This window comes from Lutra lutra, chromosome 16, assembly GCF_902655055.1.
Source record: "Lutra lutra chromosome 16, mLutLut1.2, whole genome shotgun sequence".
NCBI lineage: Eukaryota > Metazoa > Chordata > Mammalia > Carnivora > Mustelidae > Lutra > Lutra lutra.
The window spans coordinates 35039728-35060893 of NC_062293.1; the positions used below are offsets into that span (position 1 = coordinate 35039728).

General features: G+C 52.0%; 1 protein-coding gene across 5 annotated transcripts in view; it reads right to left on the reverse strand.

The window, feature by feature from the left end:
* Positions 1-203: 203 nt before the first annotated feature.
* Positions 204-21166, reverse strand: part of TBX4 (T-box transcription factor 4) — a 31234-nt gene continuing 10271 nt past the window's right edge. For 4 of the 5 annotated variants that reach the window (XM_047708907.1, XM_047708905.1, XM_047708904.1 and 1 more), the window contains 6 exons: positions 17486-17605; positions 16047-16194; positions 5315-5467; positions 4270-4358; positions 3896-4131; positions 204-2409 (listed from right to left, as the gene is read on the reverse strand). In XM_047708907.1, the coding sequence (XP_047564863.1) occupies positions 1790-2409; positions 3896-4131; positions 4270-4358; positions 5315-5467; positions 16047-16194; positions 17486-17605 (1366 nt within the window). In that variant the 3' untranslated portion in view covers positions 204-1789. The remainder of the gene's footprint in view (positions 2410-3895; positions 4132-4269; positions 4359-5314; positions 5468-16046; positions 16195-17485; positions 17606-21166) is intronic. The other variant, XM_047708908.1, reaches the window with a different exon arrangement.

Genomic DNA, 21166 nt, shown 5'->3' on the forward strand with positions numbered 1-21166 from the left:
TGTGGGCCCTGGAATCCAGACCCATCATCTGGGGAGTAACATGAGAACAGAGGTACAATTGTTCCGTTGGTTCTAAATTCCTTCACTCGAGGCTCAGAGGCTCCATGGTACAAATGCTCAGAGGCACAGAAAAAAATACCAGCAAAGGGGACACTAAGACCACTGCTGAGCCAAGAAATGACAAGTCAGTAGTAAAGAGCATCCACACACTTCACAGTTGTAAAATGGCTTTATGTTACGATATGTAAAATAAAATGTCCATGCTATATAACAAAACACTTGACGTTCCATATCCCCTGTTGGCTATTGTGTCTTCTAATATAGTTTAATCTGTGGTGGGTGTATATTTATATATATAGATTTATTTATTTATATATTTATTTATTATTATTTATTTATATGTTTTCTCTAAACCATTCTTAGTTTTTAACATCAAATGTGTAATAAAAATTTAAATAGATGTCTTTTCCAAATACCCCCTCCAGCGTTTATTTTATTGTTTATTCATTTGTAAAAAGCAAAGCTGAATTTGACATGTGGCCTGCATTTGTGAGAGAGATATATATATATATATTTATTTATTTATATAATATATAAATAGCTATTCAGCATGCAAAGAGTTTAGTGATTTCCCAAGTTAGATTACAGAGTTCACACCACCCACATGGATGGTCTGGTGACGTTCCACGCTGAAGAGCTGGGCTGGGGACCACACGATCCACCTCATGGGAGAATTATCCTTGCTTCTCTGAGCTCACGGGCTGAATGTACTGGAAGAAATAAATGTTTTCTCGATTCTTGTTTTTATTTCTGTCCGGGCTTTCTTGCTCCAAAGGCGAGGATTTTCTGAGAGCTGAACAGGCTCTGCCTGGCAGCAGCTCCAATGCGGTCTCCTGGGGACGTTGCCAGGTGAAGTGTGTTTCATGATGGCCAGTCATCGGATGCAGGTGGTGCCTGAAAGGCCGAGTCTTGTACACCAGAGAGAGTGGGAAACTGCATGTCGGGGGCTGAGGGGAAGGACTTTGTACCATGGTAAAAAACCTGAATGATGACAGAGATGCTATTGGTTGCATTTTCCCTCCTCTTGAAGGAAAAAAATAAAATGTTTTAATACCCATCAGGTGGCACTTAGCACATGACCTTCTCTGAAAGTCATCCCTCAGACCTCAGGGCTCCAGGGATCAATTTCCAGGCCACTGACTGAGCTGTGAGCTCTACTCTCAGAGAGCGCTTTGTGGCTTAGCTGAGTGCACGTCTCAGGTCATCTCACAGAATCTCCAGAGGCCAAAAGGGGGCCCCCTACTCCCCAGACAAGATTTCCAGCTTCTCTTGCTAACAGAAGGCCAGGAACTCAAAGATGTGCACAGAGACCTCCCACCCCAGCAATGAGAGTCTTCTCCAACCTTCCCTACGAGAGAGACCTCATCACCTGGCCCCTGAGTGAATCAAAGATTATATTATCAAAACCTCTAAGTAACTCACATGAACTCTCCACCCCCGTCCTACCCATGCACCTGTCAGGAGATGTAAGATAACAGTGGACCCAGGTATCAGAGCCAAAATCACTTCTTAGATAATTGTGGTTTTCTTCCTTGTCGTGGCCTCAGCTGTATGTCAGAAGGCGGATATTCTCCCAACGTAGGCACGTACACAGGCACACATACACGCAGACACACACGCAGACACCCTACCCTTTGAAATACCTTCCCGTGTTTCTTGGTAGCGCAGGCCACCCACAGAGGTTAACACCGGATTACCGTGGTCCTGGGGCTATCGATAGACATGGGAGTCATCCGTCAGTCCAGTTCTCTACCGTTCCCATTCCTGAATGATACTGTAAGGAAGCTTCCCGGGACAGGGAGAAGCTCTGAGAGTAGAGAAACTCACTGGCAGTATTCAGGTGTGGAGAGGGCGGCTTCCTCTCGCACACGGCGGGGAGGCCGCGCTCCCTGGGGAAGGAGGCAGTGGGGCCCCGCTCCCGGACCTGAGACTGTGAGAGCTGATTGTAGACACTGAAGTGGGTGTTTCCTGGCGGCTGGGAGCTCTGAGCCGAGAGAGTGGGCAGCCGAGGCATCATAGTGGTGGCGGTGAAGTGGGTGGGGAAGGACTGGTAAGGCACAGTCTCCATTGTCTGAACACTGTAGCTTGTGTACGGGGAGACTGACGTCCACATGTTACAGCTCAGGGGGGGTGGGGGCAAGTCGTCCACCCCAGACACCCCAGCAATCTCCGGCCCCGAACCTGAGTACATACAGGCTTCTCTTGGGGTCACCTCACTGCAGTAGGAGGGGCTCAGCATCTGCTGGTCGTAGGGAGGGGGAGAACGGAAATAATGATCCTCTCCCACTGCCGAGGGAGCTTCCAGATAGGATCGCTTGCAGGGTAAGTCCAGATGGCGGGCACTGTCTGCTGGAAGACAGAGAAACCTTCAGGAAGAGCCATTTCCACCAGCCCAGGGCCCAGAACCCTCCTCTTGGATGCCAAGTCAGCCTGCCATTGTCACTTAGGACTTGCCCCTCATCCCATGTGGCCATGGCACTTCCAGAATCACTTTAATCAGCTACAGCTTTTATAAGGTGGCAGCAGCCAAGAAGTGGTCAGATTATGGACCCTGCTCAGAGGCCACAGGGGACACCACATCAGTGGACATGCAGTGATGTGGTCAGCCAGGCAGCATATAGCTTTCATCCTTTGCCACAATGACTGCTGGGGATGGGAAGAGGCCTTTATGTGCCCTGGCATTCTTAGGCGAGGCCCACCCTGGCCAAGGAAAGTGGAGGCAACTGCCAGGCCAGAGTAGGCCCGGAGGCCACATCTGTCTGAATTAGCCAGAAAATTAAAGCCACAATGTTTCTGCCTTAATCCTCAGCTCCCAGGAAGGCCTTAGCAAGCCAAAGATACTTGCAGGCACGTTCCTGTTGCTTTTAGAAGAGGAAGTAAACCCTACATGTGTTCAAAGGAGTCCCAGCATTGTTACAATACAGATTCCAACCAGTGTTTACAAAATAGAAATGGAGCTGATAATCAGTAAAAGGTGACTTGGACTTTTAATGCTAAGCTGATACTCTCTTTGGGGAAAGATGACATCAGCTGCCCCAAACCACCTATGCGCTTCTTTTGATGTCCTCAGCCATGACAGCTTGACTGTCTGGAGTGGCATATCCTCTGGGTCACCCCTGTTTTAGGATTGAGGGTGCTTTGATAAATGATAGCTCCAGTCCCCACACCTCTGGACCCTGAGGTGTCGGCCTCCTCACAGGCTTAGAGACAAAGCCCATGTGACTTTATGTGATGTGCCCACCCCATGAAGGCTCTGAGCAGTGGCTATAAAAAGCACGTGGAGCAGTGGCTATAAAAAGCACGTGGCACTGGGCAGGGGTACCCACCGGGGTCCTGGGGACATCAAGGCCAGAAGTGGTCTGTGAGGATTAAAATCAAGAATCAACATCCCTGGGACACCTGGGTGGCTCAGTGGGTTAAAGCCTCTGCCTTCGGCTCAGGTCATGATCCCAGGATCCTGGGATCGAGCCCTGCATCGGGCTCTCTTCTCTGCAGAGAGCCTGCTTGCCTCTCTCTCTCTCTGCCTGCCTCTCTGCCTACTTGTGATCTCTGTCTATCAAATAAATAAGTAAATAAAATCTTTAAAAAAAAAAAAAAAAGAATCAAATCCCTGCACTAAGCCAGCCATGTTCCTAACCCTCCAGGTTTGTTCTCCCAAGCCACACAATAACCAGGTATGTGCGTGTGTGTGCATGTGTGTGTGTACATGCACACATACACGCATAGGTGTGTGCCCACACAGCGTGAATGTTCGCACATATGGTGGAGAGTGTTTGTAGGAAGAGCTTTACCCCTTGTCTGACCCTCTAGGGCTTCCAGCCTAGGAGAGAGCTACCTCGTCTTTTCAGGCAGTGGTAGAAGAGGTTGGAGTCCCTCTGGGCTGGGAAGGTGTTGAGGGGAAGGTCCTGTGGCTCAGCACTGGCGAACTGCATGTGAGCCCCGTTCTCGTACTGGTAGTGCTGGAGCGCCTGATGGGCACCGTGCAGGGGACTGACGTCAGGCTTGGCTGAGAGCTGGGTGGAGACGAGCCTCTGCCTCATGATGCTTTTGGAGATCACAGGATATTCTTTGCTGGCGAGGCGGGGAGGACAGGGACAGGAAGACAGGAAGAGAGTAAAGATATTTTGAGGGTTACCCTTCGTTCTCCTGAACCCAGTCTGCGCCCCTACCCCCAACCCGCATCCCGCCCCCCAGGCCAGGCAGCCCCACCTCTGCAGCCGGGCCACACGCAGGTCACTGTCGTCACTGCCCCGGAATCCCTTGGCAAAAGGGTTGTTCTCAATTTTCAGCTGTGTGATCTGTCAGGAGAGGACACACAGTCGCCATAGTAGAGGACTGAGCTGGTCCTCCTGCCCTGTCCCAGACTGTTCAGAGCTCTGGGCAGAGTCAAGGGACGGTGTACACTCCAGCCCTCGGCCAGCTGGCCGGCAGCCTTGCCGCGTCCTCCCGGCCCTCTCCATCCATGACTGGCTCCTTGCTGGCTCCCATCCATTCTCCTCACTGCAGACCTTCTGACTCTGCCTCCTGTTCTCCTATCTGTGTGCCTCTCACAGCTTCACATCTGTGTCACCCCATCCAGGGCATCTGCCACATCAGCTTCTGAGGGACCATACTAAATGCAAATCTGTCACTCTTCTGCCTGAAATCTGCCACAGCCTATGGCCCTTCCTCAATCCCCCAAGCCCACCTGGCCAGTCCCTTGCACGATGTGACAAGCCCCCTGGAAGGGTCGCCTGGGCAGCGGCAGAGGGACAGGGGAGAATGGCCCATGCATGGACCCAGAGGCGGTTTGGGGCAGTCAGGCTGGGGAGGGGCGTGGCAGGGTGGGAGGTAGACCCATCTGACCACTGGCTGACGGCAGGCTCAGTCTCCCGGCTCCCACACAGCTGACTGTGCCCTGAGGCTCCTTTCCCCAATCTTTCCCCTTTCCTGGCAGGCCCTGAGTCCGATCTTTGAATCCCAGCAGGGCCAAGAAGTTTGTAGGACAAAACGGCCTAACACTCAAGCCACAAGGCAAGATCCACGCTCTTGGTTCTTATAGTGCCAACTTTGTCCATTCCCCATAATTACTTCGCACTGGAGATTTAGGAATCTGGTCTCCCTTCCTACTCAGCATTTGCTTTCTCACTGCTCCGAGGGACAGTCCAGGTGTCCAAGGCGCCTCTACCCTGTGCATGGGGGCTTCCCTTCCTGCCTCCCTGATGGCACAGAAATGCTAGGCAGGGTCAGTGGTTGGGTTTGGGGGTGGCTATACCTTGTGATTCTGGTAGGAGGTCACAGAGATGAAGGAAGTCTCTGGGAACACATGGGTGCAGAAGGCTGTGTTTTTGGAGCCGAAAGCATTGTTCTCATCAGCCTTCACGATGTGTAGCCTTGGCTGGTACTTGTGCATGGAGTTGAGGATGATCTGGAAGACAAGGATCTCTTTCTGAGCTCTAGGTCCCCACCCCCTCGTCCCTGGTCTCAGTCAGCTGGACTCAGGCTGGCTTTCATGCTCCTAAAAGCCCAGGTTCCAGGGCCTGATGCCTGGGACAGGCCAGAAAGGTGCCAATGCTCCCAAGCAAAGAAGCAGGCTCCTGGGCCCCAGCTCAGCCCCCATGGCCCCCGCTCAGCCCCTCTGCTCCAGAACGAATGCCTGGCCCCAAGACCTTCCTGATGGCACAGATGTTTCACTGCAGTAATGGAGAACTGAATAGTTTAAAGCCCAAGTGACCTCAGCACTGTGTAGCAGGTGGAATTCCGAGCTATAGGCAAAGGCCCAGGGTGTCACGGACTCGCTGTGTGACCTTAGGAAAGTCACTGGACTTCTCTGAGCCTCAGTTTTCATATTTGTAAAATAGGATCCTAATTTGTAACTCATCTCCCTCAGGTTTCCTGCTCCAGCTGCCTCTTCAACCTGCCCATCCTGTCCTCTCTTGCCTCTCCTGTTCCTCACCGCCCCGACGACCCCCCCGCCCCCATACGCACTGCTGTATGACCCGCTTTTCATAAAGATGACTTCCAGGGTGTGCAACATGGGGGAGAAGCTGAGGAGAGTGTCCCACAAACTTCATCTGTTTCAACATTTGCAGAGGCCTGCTGAAGGGATTCTGGGAGACCCAGATGCATCCTGCCGGCAGACCTGCTCAAGGCTGCTCACAGCCTGGAGGGAAGCTCCGTCATAAGCCACAGTTCCAGGTGCCAGGGTAGGAGAGAGCAAAGTTCTAGAAATAATGCCACAGAAGGCCAGAGGCCCCACGCACCTACAGGCCCTTGAGGATGCCTGGGGCTGGGGAGGTGGGTCGACCCACTAGACCAAAAGAACCCAAGAGGCCTGGCCCTGGAGCCCTGGGAGTAACATACAGTAGTTGCGGCTCCAAACCTGCTTCATTCGGCTGTGCCCCACGGTAGCGGCTGCATCATGTGCCATTAAAATGTATTTTTTATCGTTGACATTTGCCAGACGCCCTCCCTATTGGAGGCAGGACCAGGAATTTGGGGCATTTTATCAGCACCGCTGCTTTTGTTAACCCTTTGGCTCCTATTCTGGCTGGGCAAGGCTGGCCCTCTGGCCCCATTACTCTCTGAGCTCCCTTCTCTCCTTCCTTTCCTTCTAGGGGTGCCCCTTCCTGGGCTAGCCCTACTGGCTCCCATCTTCCCAGTTCCCAGGGAGAGGTCTGGTGCCAGATTAAAACCCTGAGTGACCAGAGTGCCAGAAGAAGGGCCGGAACCAGACTCTTCTAGGGCACACCAAGGCAGAAGGGTTAGTCTAGGGAAAGGTGCCACATTCAGCACAGCCTGGGGACAGAGAAAGCCCAGGGGACAGGCACAGCTGAGGAGCAGGTGGAGAGCAGCTGGGCCGTGGCCTCTGTCTCTCCCTGGGCTCCTCAGCTTGCCTGGATCTCTCCATCCAGCAGAGCTAGTTTTTCTGCCTTCTGCACTGGCTGTGACAGCCTCCCATGACAAATCTCTGGACCCTCTCGGGGCAGATACAGAGCACCCCAAGCCCCCAGCCAGGGCCTGCAGCTGAGGACCCATTGCCTAACTGGGAGCCTGCCAGATAAACAAACGCAGAGTGGACACAAGTTCTGCCTCGGGAGGCCTCAATGGACATTTGTTTCCAAGAGGCTGGGGATAGGGGACTGGTCTTGGGAAACACCTCTCAGTCCCTTTAGGTTATTCTGCCACACTGCACTGCCCCCCAGCTGCAGGAGTCCACAAAGGACCCAAGTTCCCAGAAGGTCAGGAAACTAAATCCCTGGGAGGTGGTCAAGATGCCTCCAGAAGCCCCCAGAGTCCCACCTCCTGGCCTTTTCACATGCAGTTCCTTTGGCTTGATCTTCCTTTTCCCCTCTCTCTCACCTTCTAGGGTTATCTTCTCTAAACCTGACTCTTCCGGGAAGCCTTCCCAGATCACTAGGTCCTTTTGTGAATCCCTGATTCTGAAACTTCCTCCCTACACATTGTCTACTTGGCTGTTGTGTTGCTCCCTAGTGGTTTCCTGTTCCTGTTGTCCCTTCAATTAAACTATGAACTCCTCAAGAGAAAAAGAAAAAGGGACATATTTTTTACTCCTTTTGTACCTCTGGGATCCTTTACCCTCAGACAGGAACTAGTAAGTGCAAGGCAGCCTCTAAGGCATTCTTCAGGTAAAAATTCAGGATTAAACCTATGCACAGCATGCTGCCATCCCCGCGGCAGGACTAGCCCCTGGCCACTTGGGGAGCACACAGCCAGTGGACTGACAGATCTAAGCAATGCCAGGCACCAGCACAGTGAGGCTGGGCTGTCCCTCAAGGACACCCACCCTGCTCCTCGGCCACCTGGGGAGTCCTAGGCTCTGTCCGTCTGGCCAGAGCCCTGGGTACCATCAACTCCCTCCTCCTCACTGTCATTCACCTCCAGGTCCAGTCAGTGACCAAGTCCTGTGACTCTATCCACAAGATAAATGTCTCTCTGTTCCCACTGCCCAGCACTGCTTCAGCAACCCCTCCACCACCCCCCCCCCCGCCATCTCTCTCTGGGTTTGGGGCTACCTCCTCCCTGTCTCCCTCTCCATTTTCACTGCTACACATCACATCAGGTCACTCCCCTGCTTATAACGTTCCAGTTCATCCAGAAGGACTGTCCACTTGCTTTGTATTTCTTCCTCTTGCCTCCCAAGTTTTCCTCCCTCCATTCCTGCCAACATTTAGAGCTCAGTAAGTGTCTTATATTCATAATGCCACCTTTGATTGTTCCCTTTTGCCCCTTGGGATAAAGGCCAAACTCCTTAGCCTATCAGACAAGGTCCTCCATTGACTGAGGTGGAGAGATTGCCAAATACACCTTCTAGGGGAGGGACCCAGTCTGGCTGGGAAAACTGGGAAGAGAGAAAGTGCCAGCCGTGAAGGGCAGGGAGGAGCCATAGGGGTTGCAATCCTGGACACAGAGAAGTCGGGAAGAGTCCAGAAGCTTCAGTGGATCTCTGCTCAGCAGTTGCAAGTCTTGAGCAAGCTCTTTCCGCCCCCAGGCATTGGGGTCCCTATAGGTAAAGGGAGGCCTTCGACTAAGAAGTGGTCCCAAACACCCCTCATAACTCAGACACTCTGGAACCCAGACAGGTGTCTGGAGAAAGGTCCTGCTCATTGAACCAACGCAATTTTAAACTGGTGCTTCAGCCCCAACAGCCCAGGAGAATGTGGAACCAACTCCATGACTCACACCTGGCTTTACTCGGAAGTTCCTCAGGCGCCACATTAATCTCCTTTGCCAGAGTCTCACATTTATACTTGTGGCAGAGGACGTTGGGCCAAATGGACCAGCCACGTCAACAAACCCCACTACATAACTGGTCCCATCATTGTTTTACAGACATGGGATTCATTACATTCTGGCTGCAGTTCAGAAGCCTGTTCTATTTTAACAAACTGTGATAGCGCCAAACATCCATTTCCTCAAGAGATCACCCTAGCATGCTTGGCCAGTGAGGTTGAGATTTATCTGCATTAGAATCACAGAACATAAGCACGTGGAGAGGCAGACCTTAGAAATCATTCTAGTCCAACCTCCTAATTTACAGATGAGGAACAGGAGGCTTGTAGTGGGAACGTGACTTGCCCAAGAACACAGAGCTGGCTGGAGACAGAATCCTGAGAAGAGTCCAGATGGCCTTTGAGAGAGCACACACTGCTCTCCACAACACGCTCAGAAATTAATGATAAAGTGTCAGCCCAACACTGTGAGAGACGAGGATTCACCAGGCCCTCATGTCCATCACGGAACACAGTGTATCTGGATGCTAGCCGCACAAATGTGGCCAATGTCCATTTTGTCATAGATTAAAACCAGATGTCCCCCTGTGTCATAATTTTACTTTTTAAGACTACCTTCTCCATCATCCTTCTTACCTTCTCCAGTCCTGCGAAGAGGTAAGGATGGAGGCAGGTTCTAGAGCTCACACAAAAAGAGGAAAAAACTGAGACCCAGAAAGGTAAGCGATTGGCTGAAAGAAGACCCAAAGTAGAGCTGAGTCGGGCAGCCCATCAGCCAACTCACGAGGCCTTGGCCAGGTATGCCTTAGGCCTCACTCCCAGGGCAGCAGCCCAGGGGCCCGGAAGCTTTCTGCCTTCTCTCACAGACACTGCAGTGTTCACAGAACATAGTCTATGTGCCAGGCCCTGTGCTGAGGAGCCTACACACATCGAATAAGTACTCTTTACCACATCCCTGTGTAGTAGGCATTATTATTGGGTGCATTAGGCATAGCCTAAGGGGACTGCAGCTCAGGGAGGTGAAGCATCTACCCAACCTCAGACAGCCAGTGGGAGGCGGAGCTAGATTTTGGTACTAATTCCTGAGCCTGAACTCATACATGTCCCTGGCTGGAGTGCACCAGGCCCGCTGGGGAGTTGTACAGGGCCTCTGCATCTCCCAACGCACCAGCAAGGGCTCAGCACATTGTCAGGGTGCAAAAAATGTGGGAGAAAAGGAGGAAAAGAGGGAGATCAATAGCCCTGGGTCCCCACCGACATGCTGACAGCATAAGCTTTGGAGGGAGTTCAGCCCCTGGCAGAGAACAAGCCTTCTCCAGCTAAATCCCACCCCTGTCCGCCAGTTCTCTCATTCACTTATTGCTTAGCAGCACCCAATGTGCCAGACCCAGTGCCAGGCACTAGGATACAATTGTGACTTAAAACCTTGTGGTTTCCTGTCTAGTGGGGAAAGTCACACGGAAATCCAAAAACTAGGCGAAAGTAAGTAATGAGAAAATGTACTGGAACAAAGACTACATTTATTTATTTATTTATTTATTTATTTATTTATATATTATGTATTTTAAAGTTTATCCAATTTTTATCTTTTTTTAATTTTTTTTTTAATTTGTCAGAGAGAGAGAGTGAGCAAAAGCAGGGGGAGAGGAAAAGGGAGAAGCAGACTCCCTGCCGAGCAAGGAGCCCATTGCAGGACTCAATTCCAACCTGAGTCAAAGGCAGGTGCTTAACCAACTGAGCCACCAGGTACCCCAAGACTACATTTATAATAGTGATGACTAAGATGAAATACTTAACTGAAAATATGTAGGTTCTGTAGGATCTGATGAAGAAAACTTTTGGCGGGGGGTGAGGGGTAAAGATTTTATTTATTTATTTATTTGACAGAGAGAAAGAGTGAGAGATAGACAGCACAAGGAGGCAGAGCAGCAGAGGGAGAGGGAGAAGCAAGCTCTCTGCTGAGCAGGGAGCCAGATATGGGGCTTGATCCCAGGACCCTGGGTTCAGGACCTACGCTAAAGGCAGACACTTAACAATGGAGCCACCCAAGCATCCCTATGATGAAGAGAACTTGAGGACACTTTTGAAAAACAAAAAGTAGGCATCAACAAAGAGAAAGGCATTCCTATCCATCCCTCCCTAAGTCAATTTATAATTTTGAGTGATCGTAATAAAAATACAACTAAGTTTCTTTTTTAATTATATGCTGATTCTTAAAGTTCATATGAAAAAACAGATAAGACGAACCAAAAAAACTCTGCAAAAGAAGAGCAATGGGGGAACCAGCCCCGCCAGACACTAAAGCCTATCGTGAAGTCTCAACGAAGGCACTGGTACATGAACAGACACAAATTCAAGGAGGATTTAGTGTACAGAAATAAGGCATCTGAAGCCAGGAGGGAAAGAGAACCAGTCAATTACTGGTGTGAGGACAACTGGATAGCTTTTTAGAAAAAAAAAAAAAAAAAAAAAAAGTTGGATTCACACCTCCTACTGAATGCCAGAATAAATTCCAAAAGGATCAATGGTTTAAATGTAAAACTAAATCCATAAAATATTAGAAGAAAATAAAGAAATTTTCCTTCAAAGTAAGGAGTGGGTAAACGCTTTCAGTCACTCAAAATCCAGAAACCATAAGGAAAAGAGCAATATTTTCAGTCAAAACCTTCTGTGTGGGAGTACCCCTATAGGCAAAGTCACAAGGCAAATTGCAAACTGGGAAAACACATGAGCAGTTCCTGTCACATACAGGGGCTAAGCCTTCCTCATTTATAGAAGCTCCTAGAAGGGATAACTGCTCAAAAAATCTGAGAGAAAAAATGAGCAAAGGATAAGAACAGCAGTTCACAGAAGAGGGAAAAAGATGTTTAACTTCACTCAGAATAAAGGAAATGCAAACTGAAACTACAACCAGCATCTACAGTTTACCCCTCAGACTGGGAAAAGCCCAGAATGTCTCTCCCACCTGCTAGGAAGGCTCCAGCCATGGCAGGAATACACATCAAAAGGCAAAACCACGAGTTACAAATCCAAACACCTCTGAGCAAGCAACTCACCACACAGAGATACTTGACGCAGGTGTAAAGTGATATATGAACCAGTTTAATTGAAAGAGCAAAAACAGGCATCTTCATTTCTTCAATAAGGACTGGCTACATGATTTATGGAACCATCGCACAATGAAATTCTAGCGGCTATAAGGAAAGGAATCAAAGGAAACTCTAGATGAATGGCATGATCTCCATTTTATACTGTTTACATAGCAAGGTACAAAAAGCTTTTATAGTGTACTACCTTTTGCATATGAAAGAAAGGACTTGAGATTCTGCATCCTGCTCGTTTATGCAAAAAGAAATGCCGAAAAGAAATTATTAACAGCAGTTAGCTGTGGCCGGGGATTAGAAGAAACTGGGAGATGGAGAACCAGAGGAGAAAAATGGTTTATTACAGACATTTTTTTATGTACTCATTGATTTGTTTTTAAATCACGGAACTGTATATTTCCTATTCAAAAACAAATCTGATTTATAAGTATAAAATTCTAGGGGGTGCCTGTGTGGCGCAGTTGGTTAAGCATCTGACTCTTGGTTTCCGCTTGGGTTGTGATCTCGGGGTCATTGGATGGAGCCCCAAGTCAAGCTCTGTGTTCATTGCGGAGTCTGCGGAGGATTCTCTCTCCTTCTCCCTCCACCCCTCACTCCTAAAATAAATAAATAAATCTTTAAATAAATAAAATCCTAACTGTGGTAAGGACTAGGACAGAAAGGTGGATGGCACGTTGGGAGCATGTAATGGGGACCCTGAACTGTCTCCCTGAAGAAGGGGCATTTGAGCTTAGATCCCAAGGCTCAGGAATAACTAGGTGAAGAAGCCCGGGGTCAGAGGAGGAAGTGGCACACCGAGGGGACAATGTTGTGCCACATGGTGACCAAAGAGCCACAGCCCATACCCCCAGCCTGGAGCCAACCCAGCCTCTCGAACAGTTAGACTTACTGTGTCAGAAATCGTAAGCTGGTCTCCCAACTCAGCAGTCTGGGAGTCCTGGGGCATAAGAGGTCTCTCTTCTCACACAAAGATGCACAGACGCACAGACACACCCTGCTGCAGCCATTGGCTCCCTGCCTCCAGATCAGGAGAAAAGTAAGACCCAGCCATCACCAAGTCCTGCTGCAGGAGACAGGCCCTACCTCAGGGAGGCCCTCCTCAATTTCCCGAAGCTACTTCTCTTACCATTTCTTGGTGTCCTGGCCCAGGACCCTGTGGGGGTGGGAGGCAGTGCAAGTAGGAAGCAATGGGCACCTGCCCCTCCCTAAGCAGAGGAACAGAAGTGGAGCTGAATTGGGGCCCTAAGGCAGCAGCTCAGTCCTGCCCAGCACCCCCTGATCCTTTCTGCCCATCTCTGGGTTTAGGCTTACTCCCAGAAACTTACTCCCAGGGGATTACTGGTGGTAATACCCTGAACCTACCCCAGGAAGGAATAGAGGGCCCTCCTGGACTGCAACAAACACCCACCAGGAGTTTTCTAGGGAGAACCCGGTCCTAGAACACATGGGCCATGTGGTCCGAGGGGTCCCTCTGGCCTGTATGTAGGACTGGCTGCCCTGTCCAGGCCCTCATTGGGACCCTGAACCTTCTCCCGGGGTGGGCTGCAAATGAAAGGCAACAGCTAAAATCCCTGAGATACTAGGAGACCCAAGCCAAAAGTCCAAAGTTCACTTGGTTGAGAAAGTGCCTCAAGGTCCAGGAGGTTTTAAGGAAAACTGAAACTGTGGAGGTGAGCAGTGCAGAAGCAAGGGCTTGTTTGGGGCAGACTCATAGCCCGACATAGCTCTTTCCCAGGCTCCTGCACTGAGAAGCCAGGCAGGGTGACGAAGGGCTCAGCACTCCCACCGGAGCAGGCCAACAAGCAGAAAGCCCTGGTCCACCTGGCTCATCTAGGAATCCATCCTCCACAGACCTTGCCTGCATGGTCAAAAGCTGCTCCCTCTCCAGGGATGCTCCAAATAGTTGAAGATACGACAGCTCAAGCCCTGGGTACAGAAAATACAGGCGGAGAAGCCAAAAGAACGCTGGACTGGGAACAGGTATGGGTTCAAGACAGCTCCTTCACACCCAGCACCTGAGATAATGGCCTTGTCTCTGGGTCCTGCCACCATACATGGGGAGCTGTAACCACTAAGCTGCTCATGCTGGGCAGATGCAGGGCTGGGGGAGGCTCTGCATCTCAACCCTCTGCAGAGAGCTGAGTTAGTATGGGGAGTATCCCTATCGCCAAGGAAAGATGAGCTCCAGGCAGACGTGGTGAGTGTAGCCAGGGGCACCCCCAACATCACAAGCCCCTCAGGCAGCCCCACTGGGCTCAGACTCAAGACAATATGCAGGATTCCTGCAAACTCCTTGCGGACTCGGACTCGAGAGCCACCCGAGGAGCAAGCCAGGCTGGGAAAATCTACTGCTGGGCTAGGAAGGCCAGGTCTCTCTCCCACTTCTTAAAAAATCCCCACTTTTCAAGCACTTGAGTCCCACCCCTGCCACCTTCTGCAGGGGTTTGGGGTGGGGGTAAGGGTTTGATGAGTCCTCTCAGGCATCCCTACAGCTGGGAACCATGGTAGCAAGCCGTGCCTCCAACATTCTCACCAGAACTTTGACTGATCTCTGGGTACTTTGGACTGCTCACTCCAAGATCCAGCTCTTGCCAAGCTCTGTGCTCACCCCAGTGGTCAGTCCCATGGGGTCCCTGTGTGCAGTGTTGGGCAGAGACAAGCCTCCCAGTGAGGTTCCCACACACCCACCACAGAGGCCCTCGTTAACCTCTCCAGGTTGGTGCCATGACTTGGGCAAGCAAGGGAAGCCGGGTAGGAGCCCATGGAGAGCAAAGTCTTAGCCAGGATAGTGCCCAGGAAGACTCAGGAGGCCCTTCTCTTCCTCTGTTAAAAGGCCCCGTGCTCTGGGAGGTGGGGGCTTGGCCCACCCTTCCCATTAGATCGGTGGCTTGCCTCTGCCCCCATGAGAAGTTGGGGCTGCATCTTTCTGCCACACCCCCCACAGCACCTGCCTGCATCGCATGAGAAAAACTGCACCCCTTAAAAACAGAAAAGTCAGGAGTTAAATACACTAATTAAGCTTTCTCCTAGTTGCTTGTTTATAGATTACCAACTCAGAAGAGAATTGAACAGACTCAGAAAATTAGAAGCAAGGGCTGCTTGTCTTATATACCACTCAGAAATGACCCACTGCTGGCATTTTCCATGAGGAACTATGATTCACAGGATTCTGATGTGCATGCAACCCCTCCGGAATAGAACTTAGGTATAAAAGAGGCACATCCCTGCACCCCCAGCCCTACCCCTGTGTCCCCCACCACCAGACACACCCTGAGGATTTCATGAACAGCCTGGGTAACTGCATCTAGCAGCCTCTGCTGCTCCCGTGCCCCACCCCACCCCCACCCTGTACTTCCAGAATAAGGATGGGTAGCTGAGAGGGGCCGGGCCTGTGCCCTGGCCGATAATACCAGGTCCCCAGACTTCAGTTTGCCACACACTTGAGCTAAAAATTTCCACATAAAACGCTTTTTGTGGGCCTGCCAGAGCCAGATGAGGAAAGAATGAGCTTTAGCAGCCTGGAATGGGGCGTCAGCGGCAGCATCTCTGGGGCTGTAGAGTCTCCCTTGTAAGAGCCAGGCCCGGGGCAAGGCCAGGGAGGAGCGGCCACCAGGGCCAGAGTGAGGCCTTCCCTTCCAGAGAGCAGGGGCTGCCAGGCCAGGCAGACAGCTCACGCCAATGAGAGGCCTCAGAACTCATCAGTGACTTTTTCCCAAGAAAGTTAACGTGTGTTAGGCTCCAGCAAGGCCAAATTTGGGGACACTGATGCAGAGAGATTTTACCCATCATCATCTTCCTTGTCAACCGTTGCCATTTATTTAGAGCCTCCCACGTGCACGGTGCTTCCTGCGCATTCTCTCAGTTAATTCTCACAACCATGAAAGGTTTCTAGATAAGAAAACCAAGGCTCAAAAAGGCCAAGAAACTTGCCCAAAGTTACCCAGCCAGCAAGTGTGAGGAGAAGGACGCAGAGCCTTGGGGCGGTGGGACTCAGACCCCCGCCTCCTTCCTCACTCTGGCCCAGGCGCGGACCAAAGCCCGGAGCTGGATCACCGGAGTGGAGTCTCCACATCGCCACCCCTACCCAGCCCCCCACCAGCGGTGCGGTCTGCCAGGACTGGCTCTCAAGGCCAGGCAGTCTCTTTCTTACATGGCCGAAGGGGTCCAGATGGTTGTTTGTGAGCTTCAGCTTCTGGAAGGAGACGAGCTGCCGCATCCAGTGGGCCCCAGTGGCAGGAGAATCAGGGTGGACATAGAGCCTTCCTGGCATGGCGGGCTCAGCCTTCCCTGCCACCATCCTGCCAACAGAGCAGATAGAACCACAGCAGCTGATTACTCTGGGGTCTGGAAAAGCCCAGATTCCCTGCCCCTTCTGAGAGCAAATCCCCATAAACCTGAGGGGGGCGGGGTGGGAATCACTGCTTATCCTGTACTCTCAATTTAGGGCTTTGGGAGTTTGAGTGTTGGTCAGAGGAGAGCGTGCTGAGGAGGAGCTGCGACTCCGAAACTTTTATTTGATTGCAGTATAAAGAGAAAGGGAAGTTACAGACAGATGTGATTATTTACTTCAAAGAATGGGGCTAATCACAAATATATTGTGGGCAGATTTAGGCACTTCTGTATACGTGTTATCCTTTCAATTTTGAAACGTTATTATTTATATTATTTGGAGGGAGCGTCTTAGAGGACCTAGACAGCTTTCAAATTGCTTGTCTCCAATATAGTGTTTACCCCCAAAGAAATTAATTGGTAACTCTCCCCTCAGCTAGAGCCTGCTCTGAATGACAATTCAACCTGAAGAGAGAAGAAATAGAAACATGGCCCTTGCTAGGTCCTGGCCACTGAATCCTGCCGCCGCGGCCCAGTCTCTACTGACCAGCCCACTGTGGAGCCCCCATCCCAGCTGGCTGCTAATTCATTCAATCCCTCTCTCAACTTGAGCCCCATCCTGGGCTCTGGGGATAGACAGGGTACAGAGGAGGTAGCCTTAGGAAAAGCAGCCCAATGTTTATTTACCCAGCCCCTGCGTAAATGTTTATTTACCCTACAACCCACTTGTTTCTCCCAGCCCCTTGCCAAAGGGTCCTGTCATCCAACCACCAGGCAGCTGCCCCTCACTGTGGATCAACCGCTTAAAGGAAGGGCTCACAGCCAGACAATGAGCAAGTGGAAAAGCAGCAGAAGACTCCACAGACCAGGCATCTGGGTGCTAACCATCCAAATCAAGGTCCCTCAAGAAAATAGCTCCCATCCTCCTCCTCAGTGCAGCCCAACCAGAGCCTGTATCCATCCAACGTTGGTGTCCATCTGTCACCCCACAGCATAGTCCCCAATCCCATCTGTCCACAGCTGGAGGGAGAGAACAGACTCTCGAAAGCCACCAAACAAATACTGCAGCTCGTTTCTAGCCCCAGCCCCTTCGGCAGCAGGTGGGCAAACATCTGTGGACCCCACAGCCCCTGCGAGTTTGGTTCCCAAGTCTACCGGTCCAGGCAATCCTTGGAACTAACTGGTGAGTCCCTGGAGCAAACATCAGGTGGGGGGGGGGGGTGAGAGAAGACAGGGGATGTGAGGGTCCCAGGTTCTTACCATTTGTTGTCACAGAACTTGTAGCGGTGGTCATCCGCAGGGACAATATCAATCAGCAGGATGTACTTGGTCTTGGGGTTCATGCCTGTGACTTTGACCTTGTAGCTGGGGAACATCCTCCTGGGGGGCACCAAGGTGTGAGGCAGAGGCATAGAGCACCAGGAGAGATGGCACACAGGGGTGAGGGGACAGAAGGCCCTATATCAGAACTGTAAGCAGGGTAAGGCCCTTCCCTCTCTGGCCTCAGCTTCCCCCTACACAAGGGAAAGCCTGCACCAGATGCTCTGAGCCCCCGGAGCTGTGTCTAGGAAGAAGGCTTACCTGGCTTCCCCAATGCAACACAATTCCCTACTATTTAGTCCTCCTGGCTGTGAGCACCTAAGGCATAGGAACCCTCAGGGTCACAAGAGAAGATTTCAACACCAACCTAGCTGCTTAATTTCGCTTCTGTCCTTTGCAGTCCATACACTACTAAAGTTCTGGGCTGCCATTACGGGGGCCAGAGCAAAAGACCTCAAAGTCACTGTAAGCTGCTTCTGTAATCAGTGTAGTGTCTCCTCTGGGCCTTGTCTAGGTAGAAACCCTCAGGCCTCAAACCAATTCACGGGAAAACAGGAGAGCGCTGCTAGGTCTTTGGATTCCTTTGGAGTGTTTAGCAAAAGTGTTTAACTGTGTGAAGACCTTGCCTGGGCCTATGCACACTAACCGGGGACCAGGGAAAGTCAGTTCAGGAGCCTCATGGAGAAAAGCACAGATTCTAGAACCACTGTGCCATGAGCCCCACCACTGACAAGTTGTGAGGCATTGAGCAACTTGCTTGGATCTCTCTGTGCCTTGGATTTCCTTAACTCTAAAATGGGGATATTGGCACCTATCTCATAGGCTGGTGTGTGGATTCACTGAGTCCATTTGTGACTCTTACCACTGGCCCTCACTGCACTCCTCCCTCCATAAACCGCTGGGCGACCGATCTCTGTGAAAATGGACTCACTAAAAAAATGGGACGTTTTCCAGTTTCCATAGCCCTTGCTAAGCATGGGACCCTCAGGCTCAGTGACTATTCTAAAGAAGGGCTTCCCCAGACCCCCTTTCACACACATGAACAACAGCACATACACGAACCTACAAGGGCGCCGCTCTGCCCCCTGGTCACTAGACCCCTGATACTGGATCTCCCCAGAGGGGCAGACAGAGCTTCCTCACAATCCTCCTCCGACACCCCCACCCCTTCCTAGCTGATCTCCCACAAAGGTGTTTCCCCAAGAGAGAGGCCGATCCAAGCCTAACTGAAGATGCTTAAGGTGTCAGGAAGCAAATCCCCTGAGCTGGGACCCTGCCCAACCAGTCCCCTCAAGGAAAGCCATCAAGTGGTCCTCTGCCTCCTCACTAAGCTGAGTATCTGTAAGGGGAACCTCAAGAGAAGCTGCCCTAGATGCCTCAAACAGATGATTGGAGCCCCTCGTTTTGTCAACAGGGGTTTCAGCTTACCTGGACAGGACAGGGCTTCCAGAAGGGATCAAGGCCTCCATAAGCTGGCAGACCTACAGCAAGCCCCAGCCAGGACCCTGAGGTAGGAGGTTCAGTTCTACCCCTGGCTCAGCCCCAGCCTGCTCACCCTCTTTCTTGTGGGAGGAAAGGCCTGTGAGAGCACTGCAGTGGGCCAGGGACATGGGAGGTGTTTGGCCCTGTGTATGCGCGAGCGCATGTACTTGAATACACAGTGGAGTGCGCATGTGTGCATGTGTGCATGCCTGGAGGGAGGAGGGAAGTTCTAGCAGCAAGTCTAGGGACTTATAAACCGTGTGGAAGAATTTGTCTCAGATGTCAATTGAAAGCATTTTCAAATGTCCACCCCACCCCCTCTCCAGGAACAGGGGAAGTGAGAGGGCTCAGGAACCCAGTCCTGCCTCCTGCTTACCAGTCCCTGCCTGGCCTGGGGGGCACAGCTGCAGCCTGCACCACCCTCTTTCCCAGCTCAGCCTCTTCCCTGATAGGCCTAAAGCTGAAGTGGGGACGGCAGCAGCTGCCTCACCTCCCCTCCTCCCTGGGGAAAGGCCAAGAATCCTGTCCCCTCCAGGCCACCATTTTGTAACTGTTACAGAAACTGCCACAAAATGGGACAGCCCTGGCTGTGCTTGGGCTGACCTGGCACCAGTGCCCTGCACTTAGTCTTAGCCTGTTTCTCCTGTAATCACTCCAGGTGGCAATGGCAGAGGACAGATATGGCTGCCCCCACCCCCTCCCGGCTCAGGCCAGTATCTACCAAGGCGGCCAGGAGAAAATGGCTCCTTGCCACTGGAATAGTCTCCCAAACCTAGACTGAGAGGAGGGTGAAGGACCCTGCCTCTCCTCTTCTCCTACTCCCTACTGCCCTTCATCTCAGCGGCTCAGGAGGCCAGGCTGACATTGGCTAAATGCTTTTTAGAAGGCCTATAAGCAGCCTTGGCTCAGCTCCCCCAGGCCCTGAGCTGGGGTCCTGTGATTTTTGGCTTCTCCCAGAAGCTGACCATGGACCAGATTCCTGACAGAAAACACCCTCAGGGAGGTTTTGCCAAGACTTGGGCAGGGAAGGAAGGTATTCCCCAGCCTCTGCCTCCCGTGCCTACCAATATCCCTCTTCTTAGGGCAGGAGCCCCTGCGGGAGGGGATATCTGGTCTGAGAGAGAGGTTCAAAAGTCACTGTTCCAGGCTGAACTATGAGGCTCAGTGAGTTCCACTGCTTTCACCGGAATAAGCATCTCCCCATCTGTCAGGGTCCAGGTTGGTGACTGCTTCTGAGAACGCAGGCCTTGGGGACCCTGGGCACTATCATTTCCCCACCTGCGGGGCTCCAGTAGAATGAAGGGTGCAGCCGGGTGGGGAAAAGGCTGCGTGTGCAGGGGAAGCACACGGTCCACGCAGCCTGCAAACCTCTCCTCCGGGCCAGAGGGGGCTAAAGCTGGATCCTAAAGGCCCAGCAAGGGAGCGTTCACCAGGTGGGCATGGCTCTGGCAACCGACAGCAGGATGGGTCTGGGAGCTGTGGCATCCTCGGGAGTCCCCGTCCACGGTGAAGGCCCTCTCTACTGAAATCTATGAAAGGATGGGACGCGATGTAAATTGTTTCTGTGATTTAGGACATAAATGTGGCTGAAAACCACCCCTGGGGCGGGGGGTGGGGGGAATGAATACCTCAGCGGGTCGGGGAGGGAGGGACGGGAGGAGAGGGAAGGACTCGCAGCCGCCTGGCTCGCACTGTGCCCCGCCGGCCGCGCTGGCCGGGAATCGCTGGCTCGCCGGTCCCAGACACCCCGCGGCAACCCGCCCCTCCAGTCCCGCGCCGTCCAGCCCTCTCCCCTACCCACTCCCTGTGCCCGGCGGGCCTCCCGTCCGCGCCCCTGGCGACCCCTCGGGGCTCCGGGCCCCGCAGGCAGAGCGGCGCTCCGGGCGCACGCGGAAACGGCTCCGCCGGGGAATAAACAAGCCGCCCGCCCCGCCGCCGGGGAGGAGATGAAAGCCGGGGGTTTCTCCTCTGATCATGAAACAGGCTCTGAAAGGGTGCGGGCTGGAGCCTTTATCTACTTCGTACTCGGAAATGGTTTTAGAATGAACTGCTAAGATAAGCTTCCTTGGACGTTTCTCGGCGTGGGAGGCTTGCGGGGCGCGGGGCAAGGGATTCGGGGCATTGTGATTTTGGCAACAA